This window comes from Penicillium samsonianum (genome assembly GCF_028829775.1).
Source record: "Penicillium samsonianum strain IBT 33392 chromosome Unknown utg000003l_segment0_segment0, whole genome shotgun sequence".
NCBI classification, from domain to species: domain Eukaryota; kingdom Fungi; phylum Ascomycota; class Eurotiomycetes; order Eurotiales; family Aspergillaceae; genus Penicillium; species Penicillium samsonianum.
Window position 1 is genome coordinate 3,478,697 of NW_026643261.1, and position 18,411 is coordinate 3,497,107.

Genomic DNA, 18,411 nt, shown 5'->3' on the forward strand with positions numbered 1-18,411 from the left:
AACCTTCTCCGCACATCCTCCAACACCCATGAAATCATAAGTCCAGACCAGATTGCAGTGATAATCGGATCCTTGGCACATACCTCCCCTCCCCCCGCATAATCTCAACCAGGCCGTTCCATGCGAGAACAATCCGCGATGCATTCCTTTCAAGACCGGGGAAGGGGTGTCCTATGACGATCCCTCATTGGATCTCCGAGGGGAACCGAGTCGAGAGAGTGGCGCGTGATTCGCTTCCGGGTGCCCCAATGGGTCAGGGCCATCAGGTCATGTGGCATCTGGATAGGGTGGAGGGCGCCATAATGGTCAATACATGTAGGGCAATATGATCGAAAATGGGATGATCTGTTATGTGTTCCGGTATCGGCTATACGGCTTTGCGCATGACGTCCACGTTCAGGGTTCTCCGCGGACAACTTTTCAGCTTGCATGCAGTTTGCAGTTTGGCTGCAGGTTGCAAGTTACCTTGAAAGTTGCAGGTGTCGAGTTTCTGAACATTACAAGGTTACATATGTTGTACTATAATGTAATTACATGGAAGGCAGAAATCCCCACAAGACCTTTGTGGGTCAAAATCTGGAAAAGGATAAGGCCATTCAACTCTCCGTAAACGTGGTAACCCAAGAAAAGATATTATTTTCAACCAAAAGAAGTTAGAAAAAGAAAAAAAAGAAAAGAAAAAGAAAAGTCAAAGAGTTCAACCTGGGCAGGTACGCGAGAGAAGCCCCTCCTGACCGGACAGACTTTTTTTTTTTTTTTTAGTCAATTGCTTTACACAGGATATTTTTTTTTCTCTTTTATCTCAATTCCTCTGACTCTTTCTTTCTCATAATTCAGTTTTCTTTATGTCACAACTTGAACTCCCTCTATCTCGCACGTCCCTTCCAACTTAGCCGCGCGTGTGTGTCTTTCTCCTTTTATCCTTTTTATCCTTTTTTCCTTTTTTCTTTTTTTTTTCTCTCTTTTTTGCCGGCCAGCAGGTCCGGCAACGCGGGGAAAACTGGCTGTGTCTGTTCCGTGTGCGGAGGGCCGCCTACAGGCTTGAATTAGATTATATAATGGTCTCGATGGTTGACCATAGTGATATGGTCATGGACTCAATCGTGCCTAAACATGAACCTGGTCCTGATGGCTCCATCAGTTCGACCGTGTCAACGCCAGATCCAGAAGCCGAACCCTTAACCCAGGATCCCGGGCAGACTCAAAAGAGGAAGGGAGGCAGGAAACCTGTACGTAACATCTTTCTCAAATCTGGGGCCCCGCATTCCCCTGTGTCACTGCCCTATATCGTTATCTTTCCAAGGTTGCATTGTATACTAACTGGTTCAGATCTATGCCACCTCGGAAGAGCGAAAGCAGCGCAACAGGCAGGCCCAGGCGGCCTTCCGAGAACGCAGGACGGAATATATCCGTCAGCTAGAGACCACCATCAAGCGCAATGAGGAATCTCTGCAGAGTTTGCAGCAGAGCCATCGCAGCGCCGCCGATGAATGTCTGATGCTGCGGTATAAGAACTCCCTGCTGGAGCGGATCCTCCTCGAAAAAGGTACGGTCCCTACCCGAACCTTTGGTCCAAACCTCAACTAACCTCCAACCCCCCACCTATAGGCATCGATGTACAGGCTGAACTACGCTTGAAAACAGGGGCGCCGGGCGCTCCTCCCAAGGCAAACCCTATGCCCCCAAAGGCAGCGCCCGGTGCGGCAGGGGCCCGCCCGAACCAGCGACACCCCGCAGGCATCGCCTCGAAGCCCGAGACGTTCGGCATGTCGCAGCGGGAAGGCGCATACGGGATCCCGTCGCCGCAGTTCCAAGCAACCCCGATCTCCCACGTTTCATCGCCCTCGCACGTCAAGTCCCCCGGCTTCGGCTTCCAAGGCGCCATGTCACCTGTCGAGGGCGGACGGCCCCAGCTCCTTCCCCAACCCCGGACTTTCAGTCAGACTTCGCCACCGGCAATCAGCATGCCGCACACCGAACCGTCAGACTCGAAACCCCAGTCCCGTGGTGCGGGAGCTATGGGTCCTCGCGGTGCGCGGGTCGCAGCGGCTGCTTACTATCCCTCTCCATTCCAGAAACACTACGATCAACTCGGTAAGCTTGTCTTTAACTCTTTATTTAGTACTTCCCCAGCTGACCTCTCAAGCAGAACAAGAGTACGATGCCCAGGCCGATATGGTCGACGACGACCACGACGGCTCAACATCATATGTCCCTGGATTCACCCCGCAGTCCGTTACCTCGGGCTCCCACAACATGTCCGGTTTCAGCCAACCGCCAGGCGAGGGCACGCCCAGCGATTTCGGCAATGCAAACCAGCTGCTCGGCCAGTACGAGCCGATGCTGGACACAGATCCGTTCGGGTTAAGCGCTAGCATGCACTTCCCCACACCGTTCAACTATGACCACAACAACTCGAGGCAATGAACGGCTTTCTAAAAATTTGTCTATTGCCTCTTTTCTTTTTCTTATTCTCTTGTTTTATATTCATATATCTGTCCATCTTATGTGGCAAATGATCATCTCTTCCTAAAAGTTTGATATGAGCATTCCCCGGCGTTGCGAGGGTTTTGATACCAATGTTCTCTTCTGGTTTTCTTCAGAGGTATATTATATCACATTTTGTATATGAATCGAATCTTCTCATCACGGCCATTAGCAAGTTAACCTGCATTTGCATATCTTCCATCTACTAAACCCGCAATTCCACCCTAGAATCAATGATACTATATTCATTTACTCATATTCCCTAGCCCACACCAATCTCTACATAACAAACCACACTAGCACTCTAAACTCACCCGCCATCTCCACATTATACACCCGCGGCGTAGTGAAGGTTCTATACTCATCTGCCAGGACGTGGAAGATATTATCTGGGCGGAGGGAATTGGTTGTGTTCCAGATTGATTTTTGCCGTTTGAGAAATCGATATATTGTAGATCGAGATTCGGATTAAGATTAGGATTAGGATTAGTAGTGCCGTATTCGCTATTGCATATGAGAGACCATGATTCTTGTGCGCTTGATGCTTCCGTTGATGCTACGATGATGGTGGTTGTGGATGTACTGGTTAGTACATAGTTATGTAGTTTCCAGGTTTGAAACCTTTCTAGATCGAGATGGAAGGAGCTACGGCCTTGACTAGTCGAGGTGGTGAAATAGCCTTCTATATCGATTTTGCGTTGAAGATTATGTGATCCCTTGTTTTGCCTGAGGTTCCCAATACTATTTGTAGTTCTTGACCTTGGGTATAACTGTAGGTAGCGCTGTCCTGCACGCATTTCTGGCAATGGGGCTGGATCTCATCGCACTTGGGTGATTTTCACTAAGGGTTCCCATAAAACGAACATGGATCTTACTTTCATGCGACGGATCTTACAGCTACGAGTTACCTAGGTACGACAGCCACCTCTTGATTTGTAATGTGCCCTCCGCTTGCAGGAGGAGTGTTTGCCCTAGGCCGGTTGGTTTAGCACCATCACGTTTGTATCATATACTACATAGTAGGCTGCAAAAAATATGATGTGAAAGGACGGGACAATTCGTGGCAGGTTTGTCTACGTTGTTGATGTGCTTAACTCCGAACCCCGGACGTAGTGATCTTACTGGCTTAGAGTCGCTGTCGAGATAACCCCGTATTTCACTTCGGACATTATTCAATAATTTTTCTACTTATAGGCGAGCCAGAGGAATAGCTTGCATGGGTTGTGAGGGTAATATGGAGTTAAGCAAAGGGTTATGTCCGGGTTGTACATGGTTATTTAGTTCCTCGGATGAGCTCGATCTATAAAGGGTCGCGACCTCAATTTCTGTGTAATTTTCGTCATATTCAATTGCATGCTTCAAGCAAATTTTATACATTTGTACTCGAGAAGCCCTGATTCCCCCGACTTTCACCTTCTACACTTCAGACTTCGTCAACCTTCCTCACTACAACCATTCTCACCATGCACGTCTTCGTGACTGGAGCCACCGGCTTCATCGGCAGAGCAGTTGTCGACGAGCTCATAACCGCCGGCCACACGGTCACAGGTCTCGCCCGCTCCGACGAAGCCGCCGCTGCCCTGACAGCGAAAGGCATCAGAGTACTCCGCGGTTCCTTTCGAGACCTTGAGATCGTCAAGCAAGGAGCCAGCGAGGCTGACGGCGTGATCAATCTTGCATTCGACCACGACTTCAGCAAGTATGCACAGAACTGCCTTGACGAGAAAGAGACCATCGAAGCTATAGGCTCAGTCCTGGTAGGAACCAACAAGCCTCTGGTCACCACCACTGGCACCTTGGGGCTCACCAAGGGTAAAGTCAGCACCGAAGACGAAGTCATTGATTACGAACAACCAATGAACATCCGCGCTCAGAATGAGAAGGTCGTTTCCGAGCTTGCTCGGCAAAACGTGCGTGCTTGTGTCATCCGTCTGCCGCCTACTGTACACGGCGATGAGGACCACGCGTTCATCAATAGGCTCGCTGCTCTGGCCCATTCGCAGGGTAATGCCATCTACATCGATGCGGGACTAAACCGCTGGCCTGCTGTTCATCGTCATGATGCTGCTCGGCTCTACCGACTTGCCCTAGAGAATGGTGTTGCTGGAAGCAAGTACCATGCTGTGGGTGAGGAGGGTATCGCCATGAAAGATATTGCTGAAGCCATTGGTCATAATCTGGGTCTCCCTGCTGTCTCCAAGACTCTTGACGAAGCGGGAAGCCTTGACAGCTTCATCTCTTTTGTTATGAGCATAGATAACCCGACTTCAAGTAAGAAGACCCAGGAACTCCTTCGCTGGAAGCCACTTGGCCGGAAGCTTTTGGATGATATCAAGGCCGGAGTTTATGCCCAGAAGTGAGGGGTTAGTTCATACTTTTTGTGTTCTTGAGCGGTGGTCTTTCGCAAACATCATATACATTTGGGATGAGGGAAGGGTTGGGCATATATCGAGGCCGGAATGCATACCCAAGTGAGAGATAATGACCAATGCGATTGCTAGCCAGATGATGCAACAATCTCCACTCACAAGTCCCAAATCCAAACTTATCCATCATATTTGTGCTATGGATAGCTCCATGATTACATAGCTTCTGCAAGGCCGCAATAGAGTACGCAGCTGTAGTCCACAGTCAGATCGACATACTCCACCGGGACATGTCAGTTCTGTTTAAGCTAATACATAGATCACCGTATAGAAACATGCATATAAGGATCATATACACAAAAGGGTGGATATAATACGTCCAACAGCGAATAAACCCAGCAAGTATGAGAAAACTATACTCCCTAGAGCAGTCCTTGACGTAATGATTACGTAAGGTACCCTAAGCCCTAGACTGCGGGCAGCCAATCAGCGGACGCGGGCATCTTCGCTTAGGAGCAGAAGCCGCCTTTCCTGATTAGTCACCTTACACCTTGCAACCACAAACCGTGGACCTCTCTTCACCCTGATCATTCATCATCATCAATCTTGACAGGCCGGATTCCCTTGGGTTCTGCCTTGTGCACCGTTAACTCCTCTAGACCGATTGTCTAAAGTTGAGCGCCTCCCCCGGAAGGTCTCCGAAACACAACAGGCGTCATGGCGGAGTCCGTCCGGTCGAAGGTACGCTGAATTGGAGCTCTCCCGCGCGCTACCAGCGACGCAATGCTGAATGAAATCGCGATCTGGAAGCGATTTCGGGAATTGAGGGATTTTTTTAAATGTTCAATAACTAATTCGAATTGTTTGGTTTCATATAGAACCTCTACGAGCTTCTGGGTAAATTTCCCCTCCCTTGAATCCAATTCTCGGCTATCTTTTCCGACGACAATGAGCCTTTCTTTTGAGAAGAATCAAGCTCTATTCGCATCCGTTCTTCGGTCGATTGATCGCTAACGTTACCTATCATCAGGTAACGACCCAGAGCTCGACCCCAGCAGACCCGCTCCTCCCCCCACCAAGGCTATCGACCGCCCCGTTGACCGCTCCGGAAAGCGTGATGCCCCCAAGGAGCAGCCTGTTCGTCACACCGAGGCCAACGCTCGCCGTGGTGGCCGTGTGAACGCTGGCAACGAGGCCGGTACGTGGTTATAAGAACCGGTTTTTGACGGAATAATCGGACTAATGATTGGACAGCTTACCGTGACCGCAACGCTGGCCGTAACAACAACCGTGAGAAGCCCACTGACGAGGCTGCTCAGCCCGCCCGCCGTGGTGGCCGTGGCGGCCGCGGTGACCGCCAGTCCCGCACTGGCCAGACGTAAGCGATCCCTCGAAACGAATAAACCCGAAGAAAAAATCATGAGAAGCATGAGATTTCATGGGGAAATAACAATTCGAGTGACGAAACTAACCTGACTTTCGATAATACAGCGACACCCGCAAGCAGGTCCAGCAGGGCTGGGGTGCCGAGAGCGGCGAGAAGACCCTGGACGATGAGCGCCAGGGCGAGAAGATCGCCAAGAAGGAGGAGAACGAGCCCCAGACTCCCGTCGAGGCCGAGGAGCAGGAGGAGCCCGACAACTCCAAGTCCTTCGCCGACTACCTTGCCGAGAAGGCCCAGCGCGAGACCCTCGCCGCCAAGCCCGAGCGCACCGCCAACGAGGGCAGCAAGCTCGACAAGAAGTGGGCTGCCGCCAAGGAGCTCGCCAAGCAGGAGGAAGCCTCCTACATCCAGCCCTCCCACGAGAAGGCCAAGCGCGAGAAGCAGCGCAAGGAGAAGAACTTCCTTGACGTTGACCTCCGCTACGTCGAGCCTCCCCGCAGCGGCCCCGCTCCCCGCGGCCGTGGCGACCGTGGCGACCGCGGCGACCGCGCCCCCCGTGGTGACCGTCCTGCCCGTGGTGGTGAGCGCAGCGAGCGTGGCCGTGGTGGCCCCCGTGGCGGCGACCGTGCCCCCCGTGGTGACCGCCCTGCCCGTGGTGGTGCTGCCCCCGCTGCCCGCGGTGGTGCTCCCCGTGGCAACGCCCGTGGCCCTGCCGGCCCTACCGTCGACGAGAAGAACTTCCCCAGCCTCGGCGGCAACTAAATTGCCTGACCTTGTCGGGAACTCGTGCTCCCAGATACGGATATCCTTTATCTTCCCGACTCTTCCATCCCTTTTCTCCATCAGCTAGGTGTGCAAGTTCACCCGGAGGTGGTATTTATTGTGTCGCTTCATCTGTGATGGTTTTTATTTTCTCTTTATGGGGATTGGGCTTGAGGGGAGTTTGGGGGATGTGAAGGATTATCCGTGCTCTGCTGGATGCAAAAACTGCCCAGATTTAAGTTTTTTCTTTTCTCTTGGGAAAAGACATATTCCGGGTTGGTCTTATATGTGTGTTGTGTGTGTGTTTACATTTGCCTTCGGTGAGCAAACGCGAATTGGATGACTGAATTCGACGGGCCCATGTAATTTGAATCGATCCAGAAGAAGTCAACAAAAAAATAGGAACGCAAAGAATCTTCAATTGAATTACGGGACATGTCTGCTTCTTATACTCTAGAGAATTAGTATCTCATAGATCTACCAGTGGGGTTGTACTTCGACGGGCAGATGTACGCTTTTCGATGTATACGAGACGGACTTGCACAGAAATAGACCAAAATCGGGCTTGTATGTATCCTTGGATTTACCCAAGGTGGTATGGACTTAACCCTATCTAAGTATGTACTAATGATAGCCAAAGTTGCAAGATTCTGGCCGGGGGTTATGGATGCCAAGGAAAATGAGAGACGACCAACAGATCCAATGTGTCAACAGCCTCTCCATCTATGACCCGTCGCTGTGATGGAATGTAAGATTCTACAGCTCTCCCTCGCCATGGCGGTTCCGCCCAGGCATGGTGAATTCTTTCGCGGCAGACTCGGCACTCTGGGCCCAAACCGCCAAGGCCTCCTCGTCGACATCGTCGAGGAAAGACAGGCCAGGCATGGCCTTTCCACCACAGGCACGCTTCAACGCTAGGAAAGCAAAATGGCCACCAACGACAGGCCGAGCGAAGAAGTTCGGACCAGGGAAGCCCCCGTCACCCTCCGTGTTGTGCAAGTCGGTCAATGGACGATCAGTGGTCGTCTCATTGACCCAGCGTGCGACAGACTGGAGGATCTCTGTACGCACAGGCTTGGAGGCGACAGCCATTGAGAAGAACTCCCAGTCTGTCTTGGTGTACATGTGGCGGCTGTCGAGGGGCAGGCCGTACTTCTGACGCACATAGTGATACCACACAGACTGTTTCTGGTAGATGTGGCGCGGAACAAACCCAGGCGAATCGGTATCGGTATCCTCTAGGTGGAAGCAGAGCTGGGCATCGGCGTAGAGGTTGTAGATCGTTGTCCAAGAGCCATACCAGTCGTAGGCAAGCTTCGCATGTGTGCCATCTCGGGACATGCCAAACTTCTCCCATTTGGTGATGTAGTCGCTGGCGACTTTCTGCGAGAGTAGTTAGTCAATCTGTCAGAACACACAGACAAAAGACGGTTCATACCTTGAAATAAGCAGCGTCGGCATCCTGACCGGCTACCTCGGCGATCTTGCTCATCGCGTTGATGCCCACAATTCCCTTGAGAGCCAGGTTGGTCTGGAGAGCCAGCCAGCCTGCAAAGTCATCGGTAGAGACTGTTCTCGAGATTAGCTTGGATTAATAGGCCACTAGAAAAGATAGATAAATTGTTCTTACGTTGGTTAGCAGGCTCAAGAGAGAACTCCACCAGATATCCGGTCCACTGTTTCCATAGACTATAGCTCCGCTTCACCCATTTCTCAGCCTGGTGCTGGCCCTTGCTACCACCACCCCATTTGCTATCTTGGTGAGCAATTCCGGACAGTACCTGTAAATTGTCAAGAGGGAACAGTCCAGAAGTCTCGCTTTCAGGGCTTAATGAGGGCGACCCCTGTGTTGACCAAATGGATGAGGCCGCGGTAGAGTCTTCATAGCGAAGCGAGTTCACGATAGCCAAGCCCATGATGAGGATGTTACCACACTCTTCGACCGGCATGTACTCGTCTTTCCCATCAGGATGTCCGGTCGCATTGGGGAAGTGTGTACCCAAATCGTGCATCGCATACTTATTGGGGTATTGCCCGCTCAGCATGTGCTCGATCAGCGGCTCCAAAAGGTACGCCAACCACCGGGGGTTCGTGTACATGAAGAAGGGGAACGCGGGGAAGATGACATCGATAGTTTGGAAGTTGCCATTTGAAGAGATCTCCTTTAGGAACAGAATCGGGTCATCCGGGGTTCCTGAAAAGGTAGTGGCGCCCATGACTTGCCTCGCAGTAAGGGCAACGATGTCAACATAGTCATCGGCTCCCGACAAGTACGCGTCATCTGCCACCTGCTGTGAGTAATTAGATGCTAGAGAACTAGCTGCAGCGTAGTCCCTGTAGTGGAAACCCAGGAGCTCTTCTGTTGTTGGGTACCAAGATTCCCATAAGGGTCGCATCAGGGTGAGCCCACGAGATGATGCATACTGAACAACGGGGACTTGGATAAAAGCAAGAGTAAAGGTGACGCTGTCGTCGTAAATCTTGGATGAATGGCCGAGGTGGAAAGATTTGGAGAACGCAAAAACCGGCGCTCGATCCTGAATAGCGCGGAATTTATCATCGTTGGTGTTTTGTAGAGTTCCCGAGCTTGCGAAACCTCGGCGTACATCAGTCGCATATCCAGACTGGAATTTAGCGTCCTGGGTTATGATTAACTATAGATCAGTTTATTTTGACGAGATAAGACTTACAGATGGTCCAGTGAAATGAAGACTGCCCCATTCCGCACGGTCGCGAGTCTCTGTGAAAAGAAGCTCGTTCTCCCTCTGTACTTGCCATCGATTAAGTGTAAGCTTCTCGTGCTCGGTCTTCAAGCTATCCCATTCCCACTTGATCTTGCTACCAGTATCTCCGCTGACCCAGCGGCCGTCAACATCCATATAGATGCTGACGTCGACATCGCCTTGGACATCGATTGAAACATAGGAGGCCGGGATTGACTGGCGCAGAGTTGAAGTTGGCGTAATGGGTGAAAGGAAAGAAATTGTAATGTCGAGAGGGTTTCCGGTACCAGTATCAATGTGGTAGGTCAGGTTGGTCGTTGAGGCATCGTAGTTCAGGCCAAGGTAGTTGGGGAACATGATCTTATAGCTGTAATTTGTTAGTTATAAAATTCCTCACAAATAAGTGTTTTTCAAATCCATACTCTGATTTAACACCCAAAGACTCGTGGGGCTTGCCAACAAGAGGGTAGACGGTATTCTGACTTGGAAGGTGAGCCATCAAAGAAAGTCCCACCTCCTCTCCAGTGTAGAACATGGGCCATTTTGACCAAGGTGCATCCCGAGCATTTGCAAGCCAGGTGCTCAGATATGGATTTCGTACGATCAAGGGGATAACGGGTGGAGTGAGCGAAGAGGCGGTGCTAACCGCTGCCTGGAAGACAGCGGCCAGGGCCACGAGTGACAGCTGCATGGTCAGTCACTCGTAACGAAGGTGATACAGAGTTCGGTCCGCGATAAAATTTGGAATAACAATAATAGCTGAGATTGTGTAACGAATGTGCAGCTAAAAGAGTTGTAGCAAAGCTGGAGAAAGAAGAGAGGATCAAGGGAGGAAGAGAGAGAATATTGAAATATAAATGCGGGGAAGGATCAAAGATCAACGTTGGAAGTCATCTCTTAGCTTTTGACGTTGAGATTGAGATGAGTTTCGAGTTACTCTAGTCATCACATCTTTTCTTTTTTATCCTAATCCTCCTTTACAGCACAATATAAGTCAGCCCTGGAGGTTCTCCTTACACATCCCCTGATGATGTCATGCGGAGAGAGCACTATCTAATCACAGAGAAACATACCTCTAGGGCTCCTATGGCTATTCCGCTGATTATATATGGTATACTTTCATTGAATTGTAAGTAAAACATGACCAGAGATCAGTCAACAGGAGCAACGATGGTAGGTTGTACGAAAAGCGCTATTATCTGCTCTATAACTTAGTTAGTTACTATAATAAAGGCCTGAGAAACCAGGTCAACATCTAGTTACCCCATCATAGTCTGTCTACATATCCACGAAACATAGAAATAGGAGAATTAGCTTGATGGGAAAGGCAAGTTTAAGTTATTGCCAATACTTTAGGCACCTGTTAATGTTGTCTATCTCGATTTTCCAAGCTCGGTCACACTATAAGGATAGTTTACCTGTTGGGTACAATATTAAGTCAGTCAGTGATAGGTCTTATAGTTATAGTCCACTAACTCAATATTACCTAGGGCATCACCTTAACTGAATGTTTGTAGGATATGCAAAAGAGGGGGGGGGGAAATAAGCTAGTCATGCACCTGGATGCATGGATTCCATACTCTGTCTTTGGACACAAATGCATTGTTCCTCACAATATACCTCAGGTCTACCATGGGCTATTTCCCCTCCCTCTAACTAACGGTACTACTACATACATGCTTATCTATTTTGATACCATCAGACTCTTATTCTTAAGTGAAAGCCATTGTAGATAACATTTGTGTTTTTCTCCTGGAATTTAATCATACATAGACCGCGCTCGTGGGGTTCTCTAGCCCTTGTGGATCCTGGACACGAAAAGCACTAGACGCGCCCCAGGCCGGGGTTTAGCACTCGGTGTGTGTGACAGTATTATGAATCTTTATTAAAGAGTCTCAGAAAAGCAAATTGTAACGCTAGGGCATTTAATAGAGACCCCAAAAGAGATCAAATGTTCGATATTAATAAGTCTTATAAGGGAACATCCTAAGAAAAGTCAATTTTATACGGAGTACGCGTCTATAGAATAACAAGCATATAGCAGTAAACCATTATGAAACATTCTAAACCAAACTATGTAATAGTACTAACAGTATCAAAACAATTGCAATGTCCAAATCGAAATGCAAACGCGTGCTCAACACGCCCGTGTGGAGCCCCCAGTCCGTGCTCTATACAAGGCTAGTAAGTTATCGACTAAACGCGATCGACGCGCGAGGACCGTTTTTCTTTTTCCAGTTCGACTTTCTACTTACTTTCTACTTCTACCTTCTATCTTATACCTCTTAACTTCCTTCTTAACTTGGTACTACCAATTGTGATTGCAATTTTCCTTATACAATTGGCTCGCGTCAACATCAGACTCCCCCGCAGTACTTCCGGATTCTACTATCTCGACCTTCTATTCTTCTCAATCCTCCCCTCAATCCCACCTGGGCACTACCCTAGAGCTCAATAATGAATTCGACTTCAGTGCAATTCAGTCCCATCAAGGACGGGCGACGAATTCTCGGCGAGAAGGACACAAACGCGTGTCTGTCCCCCGCCACACACGCCAAACCGTCATTCCCGGCCATTGGGACCCCGGTCAAGCGGATGTCAATTGCTACCTCACCTAAGAAGCTCCTCCCATCTCCTATATTTGCAGGCCAAAAACGGACACGGGATCAAGTGGATGAAATGGAAGAAAACCTCGGACACATGCAGGCGCGGGAATCCTCTCCGCAGCCCGGTGTCCAATCCACTGTCAATGATGATATGCAAAGCCAGGTAAGCTCATGCGAGACAGGCAAAGAAGTCCCGAGAATGAGCAATCCAAAGCTAACTCCATAACGCGCGAATAATAGCTCAACCAAACCCCCACACCACAAAACTCGCAACCCGAACGCGACCAAACACAAGATCTAATGGACACCGATCAATTATTCAATGTGCCCAGCACCCCCGAGCAAGAAACGCGTAGCGTTACCTCAGACTCCGACGCGCGAAAAATGTTCATTCAACAAGTATGCGGACCCTGATATCAGTATCAAACACCTTCCCCAGCGGACAGTTTCTAACAATTAAACAGAAAGCAAGCCTTCTCCGATCAAGACTACAGAGCGCGATGCGCAATGTGACAGATCACCAATTCGACCGCCGAGTATCCGAGCTAGAAGCACACAGTCGCAAATGCCCACGGCTTTCACTCTCCGTCCTCTCTACACCACCCCTCTCATCGCGCAAACACTTAACATCCTTCTCATCCTCGCAAATGAAGACACCCCGCATTGGCTGCGCTGGCTTCACTTCCACCCCCTCCCACAGCACACCCGATCTTCCAGGCCGACCTTCCCCATTGTCTTCCAGCGTTGTTCAGCAACGCACAAAGTCACACGCGCAACGAACACCGCCTCGTGGGCTCGGCTCCCCAATGCAGCTGAGTAGTCCTCCGGCTACGGTCATTCGCCGTGAAGCCGATAGGGAAGCAAGTATGGGCCCAAGAGCCGAGCTCAGTATGGATGATGTGGATGCCATGTCGCCGTCACAGCGAGGTGACGCGGTCGATGGGCTATTGAAACTCATGAGTACGACAGGCAATCAAAGTTCGGACTCGTGGACTGGATGATTCGGCCGCATTGTCTTTTTTTCTTCTGTGTTGATACTCTTTTCCAGACTATTGCTTACCGTGTGGAGCATGTCTGAGTGAATTAAATCGCATTGCATTGCATGATGTACAGGGCCAAGCGATGAGCATATTGGGATTCGTTGATATAGTTCAAGTGTTGGTCCTAACATGACAGCGGGTTATCCCATTTTGGAAAGCATGCAGCATTATTAGAATAATTCGTCTATACATTGCGATCAATGATACCATTTGTGCATTTGAACAGTTATCAGTTCTCGCCCTAACACCGTATACAAAGTTGAAACCAATAGCAGTGCTGTCTTCCCGGGCGAGTGCATAAGACTTGCCACGCGGTAGTTCACCCAGGAATGCTACAAGAACAACGCCACGTGCTGCATTGCTTCTCGCACATTATTAAGACATTGAATATGTTACACTTCAGGTCCAATCCCGGACAGAAGATCGCTAAATATATCAATGAATTCAAGGTAGACAGCATCTATCTCATAAGACGTCCCTCAGCGAACCTTCTTCAACTTATTACGTTTCCGTCCAAGGATATCACGACCCTCATCAATCTCACCCGCAGCCTCGCGCTTCGCAGAGCCAACCTCCTTAAGCAAACCGGTTCTAACAACACGGCTCTCAATATTGACACCTTCCTGCTCGAACTCCTCCATCTGCCTACCAACCCGCTCCTCAATAGCAAGAATGAGCTCAACATCACGTTGTCCAACAAGCGTGGTAGCCTCACCACTCCGGCCCGCACGCGCAGTACGACCAACGCGGTGCACATAATCATCCGGGTTCCGGGGCACATCGAAATTGATAACCAGCTCTACGGACGGGATATCGAGACCACGGGATGCAACGTCCGTAGCAACCAAGACACGGGCAGCAGTGGCTCGGAAACGAGCCAGATTAGCCGTGCGCTCGGATTGCGGGAGGATACTGTGGAGGGAGGTGATGCGGTGGCCGAGGCGGCGGAGGGTGCGTTCTAGCAGATCGCATGTTTTGGTATGATTGCAGAAGACGATAACTGGCTTAGTGAGGTTTACTTCGGTGGAGAGCAGCGCGTGCAGGAAGGCCTCGCGGTGAGTCATGGGAACCTTAAGGTATGTCTGCTTGAGGGTTGGCGGGATTTTGCCTTGGTTTTCGGTGCCGATTTCGGTCATGAAGATTGGTGGCTTGTTGCCTGCTGCCGGCATGGACTTCAGTGCCCGCACTTCAGCTGTCATGGTCGCTGTGAATAGAAGCGTTTGACGCTCGGCGGATGGTGGAAGTGCTCCGAGACATGTTTCCACGTCTGGTAGCATGCTTCCTGGCCCACTGGCTAGCAGGCGATCGGCTTCATCGAGAACAACCATTTTAACACGGCGGAGACCGGCTACTGTGTCGTCTCCGGATGTCTTGATGTGATCGGCTAGTCGGCCGGGTGTTGCGATGACCACGTGAGGCCGGTTCGCAAGTTCAATAGCCTGCTGGCGCATATCCATGCCTCCGACGACAAGGATAGGCTTCATATTTTGCGGCGCAGAGACGGCCCTGAATTGTTCGTAGATCTGGAGTGCAAGCTCACTAGACAGAGAGAAAGGTTAGTCACCGAAGACGAACGATAAAACGTCTCATATCCACCATGAACATACCGAGTTGGGGTCAAAACCAAAGCGTAGATCCCGAATGGATTCCGCGCCCACTGCTGCATAATCGGAACCGCAAAGGCCATAGTCTTTCCGGAACCAGTGCGACTTCCACCAATACAGTCCTTCCCTTTCAGGATCTCAGGAATACAAGCCTTCTGAATAGCAGTTGGCCGTTTGATCGCCATTGTCGTCAACGAAGAGACAAGCCAAGGTGCGACGTCCAATTCCGCAAAAGTGGACAGTCCACTCTGTTTACCAAGCTCAATTGCATCGCTAATAAGCACCGGTTCCTCTTCCTTCGATTCCGGCTCCTCCTCTACCTCGCCCTTCTTCTTAATACGAGAGAGGGTGGGGAGCGGCGCAGGTGCGACGTATGAGTCGTTGGAAGACTCTGAGAGACGGCGGCGTTTGGGGGCTCGGTCGTCGACATCGGGTTGTTCCACGTCTGAATTATCGGACACATCGGAGTCCTCGAACTCCGGATTCTCTGTGATCGGGGGCGCCATCTTGTTTGCGACTGTCTATCAGGACGAAATAATTTCGTGGCAGAAAAAGTTATCTCCAACAAGCGGTGGGGTGTGGAGCCTAGTTTATAAGGCACTACATTTTGCATCAAACAAGCTTTGAGTTAACTACATCCATACATACACCATAGTTAGTCAAATAACTAGGGGTTTAACTAACAATTAAGATCAGTTTTGAGTCTGCAGAGCAATCATTGATTCATGAAGCGTCTATCAATGTATTATGTTACTGCCGGAGAAATCAGGCATCAATCAATATTCCCAGCTGTATGACTAGTTGTTCATCGAATGGTGTATAATGATAGTGAGAACGACAACATAACCGAATAGAATGCGAGCTACTTTTTTTATTGCAACATAGGCTACCGTAGTACCATTTAGTCTACCCTGCTAGCTGTGCTCCTTCTGCGCGAAACCCGGGAGGCGAGTTCGTACGCCTCTCCACGCTCTAGATCATCATCTTCGACTGCGGATTCCGGAGAAGCCGAAGTTCGGTTTCTCAGGACTCCATCACCTCCACTCAAATACTCCTCCCGGCCGCCGCTAGCCACCGCTTCATCGTACTCCTCCAGTCCGTGGTTGCCACCGACACTTTCCATGGTGAATGGACTAGCTGTCGGTCCATCGAGTACTGCAAGCTCCTCGCGGGTGAACCATTTAGGAAGCAGGAACGAGCGCACCGGCACCAGAAGGAGAATAACAACAGGGAATCCAATGGCAGCGATGGTCTGAGTGATAGCGAAAGTCGCACCAAAGCCAAACAGTTCAAGAGCAACAAAGGCCCAGATGGCGGAACGGCGCTCGATTCGCTTGAGAGGATTTGACGCGGAAGTAAACTTCTTGTCTTCCGCAAGGAAAAGCAGTTTTTGTGTAATGCCATTTCCCTGTAGAGCCTGGACACCCATAATGAAGAACAGACCAGCCATAACACCCTGTGGAATCAAGTGGAGCACGATGAGGAGGGGTCCAGTCATTGTTCCCAAGGTCAAAAGTCCCTGTGCTAAGTTGCTTAGTCGCTGCTCTACTACGTGGTCTGTTACCCGGATAGCTTTGCCCTTATTCGTGTCGTCTTCGTCTGTGACCTGACGAGTGACGCAGAGGGCGGCAGTGTGGAAGGGGGCCTGGGGAATCAGGCCATTGGGGAATGGTACTCCCAGAATTCCAGCTACAAAAGTTGTGAGACCGAGGAGCCAAATGTCCCAATGGAAGCCAGCCGGCTTTCGAAGAGGAAATTCGGTCCCTTGGGCAATGAGAGATGACACTGGAAGGGACGCGTCAGTCATAAATCCACTGCAATTTGCGCGATGCAGAGTACTCACCATTGTGGTCAAAGTAAAAGAGAATAGTGAGAAGAAGCGCAAATGGGATGGCAAGGAAGATATCTCCAATACTGATATCCCAGAAACGCACAAGCCAAGACCGGTCAGTTGTGGGAAAGAAAGCCTTGCTAGTAGGGAGCGTAGCGACATTGACATCCTTCATCTGACCGATATAGACGAAGCCGGTAAAGAAGATTATGGTCAAAGGTGTACCGTAGTCTTCGAGGAATTTCCGAATGAATCGCTTGAAAAGATTACTGTTGCCCAGTTCCCCACAAATCCATGCACACATCAGGACAAGTAGTGCAACCATGATACTCAGGTAGGCAGAGGTCTCTCCCACGGAGCCCCATTGTCTGGTGAGAACTTGAATGCCCTTCTGGATATAGATGCAAGCAACGTAGAATCCAAAGATGTCACACGAGAACCGAGTGACATACGTCAGGGCGTTGCAGGCATTAGTGATGGCCAGTACCCAATGCATAATCAAAGACCAGCTACAATGGATGTCAGTGAAGTCAATGATCGAAGATGATAAAGGAAACTCACATTCCAATCCAACACATGAATGCAAGATACGGCGTCCCTCGAGGAGCCATGATATCATAGACAGTATAGTTGAACACAGTGATGGGACCTAAAATCCTCAGATTGAGACTTCGTGATCATATATTCTAGATTTCTTACCAGTAACACCGACAATGACCAACGGCTGAGCCGCAAAAAGCGAAAATACAATTGCACCAAGAACGGAAGCAAGTAGAACTTCATTAACGCCATAGCTCTGACTGGTCTTCTCGAACATATCTAACGAGAAGGCCAGAGCAGGCAGGATACTACACTGATTGTGAGCAAATGAAACATTGCGCCGAAGAAAAGATCTTGATTAATATCCAATCAGAGCGAACATACTTAGCAAAATACATATAAACCGTAGCAGGCACGACACGATAATCCCATGCATCAGTCCAATCGCTCCAATAATATGGTGCTCTGCGCTTGACATCATTGATCATTCCACGGAAGAAGTGGACGTGCCACCATTTATCTTGAGCCGAGTGCACCGACGCCGCCGTCGATGCACGGCGCTGCGAGTTTTCTTGCGCGCCGTCTTGTCGGTCGACAGACTGGTCAGATTGACGTGCGGTACCATAGTCAGATCTACCTGATCGCGTTGAGCGTACCGATGATAGCCGCTGCGATTGCCGAGAAGGTTTCCGCTGAGCGGACATGGAGGCGTGCATGTTGGGTCCCGGGAGGGACAAATCCCCGTGTGACGATCCTTGCATATGCAATTCTGAGATGAATTCGACGCCTCAGTGTAATACAACTGGCATGAATCTATAAAGAGCCAGGCACTGATTGATACGCAATGAAATACAGGAGGGCATGAATTAGGACATAATTGAAGTTAGCTTGATTTTGCGGAGAAATGTTGGAGCTGAAGCCAAGACATGTATGTGGGGCCTGAGGCATCCACTTCTCGTTAGCCCAGCTGATCAGGCCGCTACGTTCATATACAAGTGTACGGGGTCAAATACGAGTCATACATTGAAATTAAGATGTACTAAAAAGAATTAGTCGTATTACTCAAAA

The 18,411-nt window shown here is 49.8% G+C and overlaps 7 protein-coding genes across 7 annotated transcripts; 4 read left to right on the forward strand and 3 right to left on the reverse strand.

The window, feature by feature from the left end:
- The first annotated feature begins 965 nt into the window (after positions 1 to 965).
- Positions 966 to 2,710, forward strand: N7471_004923 (bZIP transcription factor). The gene is made up of 4 exons (XM_057277642.1): positions 966 to 1,229; positions 1,330 to 1,546; positions 1,609 to 2,094; positions 2,150 to 2,710. Exons 1-4 carry the CDS (start codon positions 1,059 to 1,061, stop codon positions 2,425 to 2,427), a joined length of 1,152 nt encoding a protein of 383 aa, XP_057137252.1. The 5' UTR covers positions 966 to 1,058; the 3' UTR covers positions 2,428 to 2,710.
- A 1,240-nt stretch (positions 2,711 to 3,950) lies between these two features.
- N7471_004924 (SDR family oxidoreductase) lies at positions 3,951 to 4,847 on the forward strand (the record flags this gene model as incomplete). The annotated part of the gene is made up of 1 exon (XM_057277643.1): positions 3,951 to 4,847. One exon carries the CDS (start codon positions 3,951 to 3,953, stop codon positions 4,845 to 4,847), a length of 897 nt encoding a protein of 298 aa, XP_057137253.1.
- Positions 4,848 to 5,570: 723 nt separating this feature from the next.
- stm1 (uncharacterized protein) lies at positions 5,571 to 6,999 on the forward strand (the record flags this gene model as incomplete). Its single annotated transcript, XM_057277644.1, has 5 exons — positions 5,571 to 5,594; positions 5,732 to 5,750; positions 5,884 to 6,051; positions 6,108 to 6,231; positions 6,345 to 6,999. The coding sequence occupies 5 exons, from the start codon at positions 5,571 to 5,573 to the stop codon at positions 6,997 to 6,999; spliced, it is 990 nt and encodes a 329-aa protein (XP_057137254.1).
- A 756-nt stretch (positions 7,000 to 7,755) lies between these two features.
- On the reverse strand, positions 7,756 to 10,413 carry N7471_004926 (putative glutaminase; the record flags this gene model as incomplete). The annotated part of the gene is made up of 5 exons (XM_057277645.1): positions 7,756 to 8,382; positions 8,438 to 8,568; positions 8,630 to 9,638; positions 9,690 to 10,089; positions 10,145 to 10,413. The coding sequence occupies 5 exons, from the start codon at positions 10,411 to 10,413 to the stop codon at positions 7,756 to 7,758; spliced, it is 2,436 nt and encodes an 811-aa protein (XP_057137255.1).
- Positions 10,414 to 12,179: 1,766 nt separating this feature from the next.
- On the forward strand, positions 12,180 to 13,329 carry N7471_004927 (uncharacterized protein; the record flags this gene model as incomplete). The annotated part of the gene is made up of 3 exons (XM_057277646.1): positions 12,180 to 12,491; positions 12,569 to 12,727; positions 12,793 to 13,329. The coding sequence occupies 3 exons, from the start codon at positions 12,180 to 12,182 to the stop codon at positions 13,327 to 13,329; spliced, it is 1,008 nt and encodes a 335-aa protein (XP_057137256.1).
- Positions 13,330 to 13,847: 518 nt separating this feature from the next.
- Positions 13,848 to 15,478, reverse strand: dbp8 (ATP-dependent RNA helicase DBP8; the record flags this gene model as incomplete). Its single annotated transcript, XM_057277647.1, has 2 exons — positions 13,848 to 14,907; positions 14,976 to 15,478. 2 exons carry the CDS (start codon positions 15,476 to 15,478, stop codon positions 13,848 to 13,850), a joined length of 1,563 nt encoding a protein of 520 aa, XP_057137257.1.
- A 395-nt stretch (positions 15,479 to 15,873) lies between these two features.
- Positions 15,874 to 18,104, reverse strand: N7471_004929 (anion exchange family protein; the record flags this gene model as incomplete). The annotated part of the gene is made up of 6 exons (XM_057277648.1): positions 15,874 to 16,757; positions 16,816 to 17,312; positions 17,365 to 17,452; positions 17,503 to 17,651; positions 17,728 to 17,942; positions 18,000 to 18,104. The coding sequence occupies 6 exons, from the start codon at positions 18,102 to 18,104 to the stop codon at positions 15,874 to 15,876; spliced, it is 1,938 nt and encodes a 645-aa protein (XP_057137258.1).
- Positions 18,105 to 18,411: the final 307 nt, after the last annotated feature.

Bases quoted from the DNA above. Each gene is read 5' to 3' on its own strand.
- N7471_004923 (XM_057277642.1), top strand. From the start codon at position 1,059: ATGGTCTCGATGGTTGACCATAGTGATATGGTCATGGACTCAATCGTG. The intron at 1,230-1,329 runs GTACGTAACATC...TAACTGGTTCAG, and splicing joins GGAAGGGAGGCAGGAAACCT to ATCTATGCCACCTCGGAAGA. The intron at 1,547-1,608 runs GTACGGTCCCTA...CCCCACCTATAG, and splicing joins GCGGATCCTCCTCGAAAAAG to GCATCGATGTACAGGCTGAA.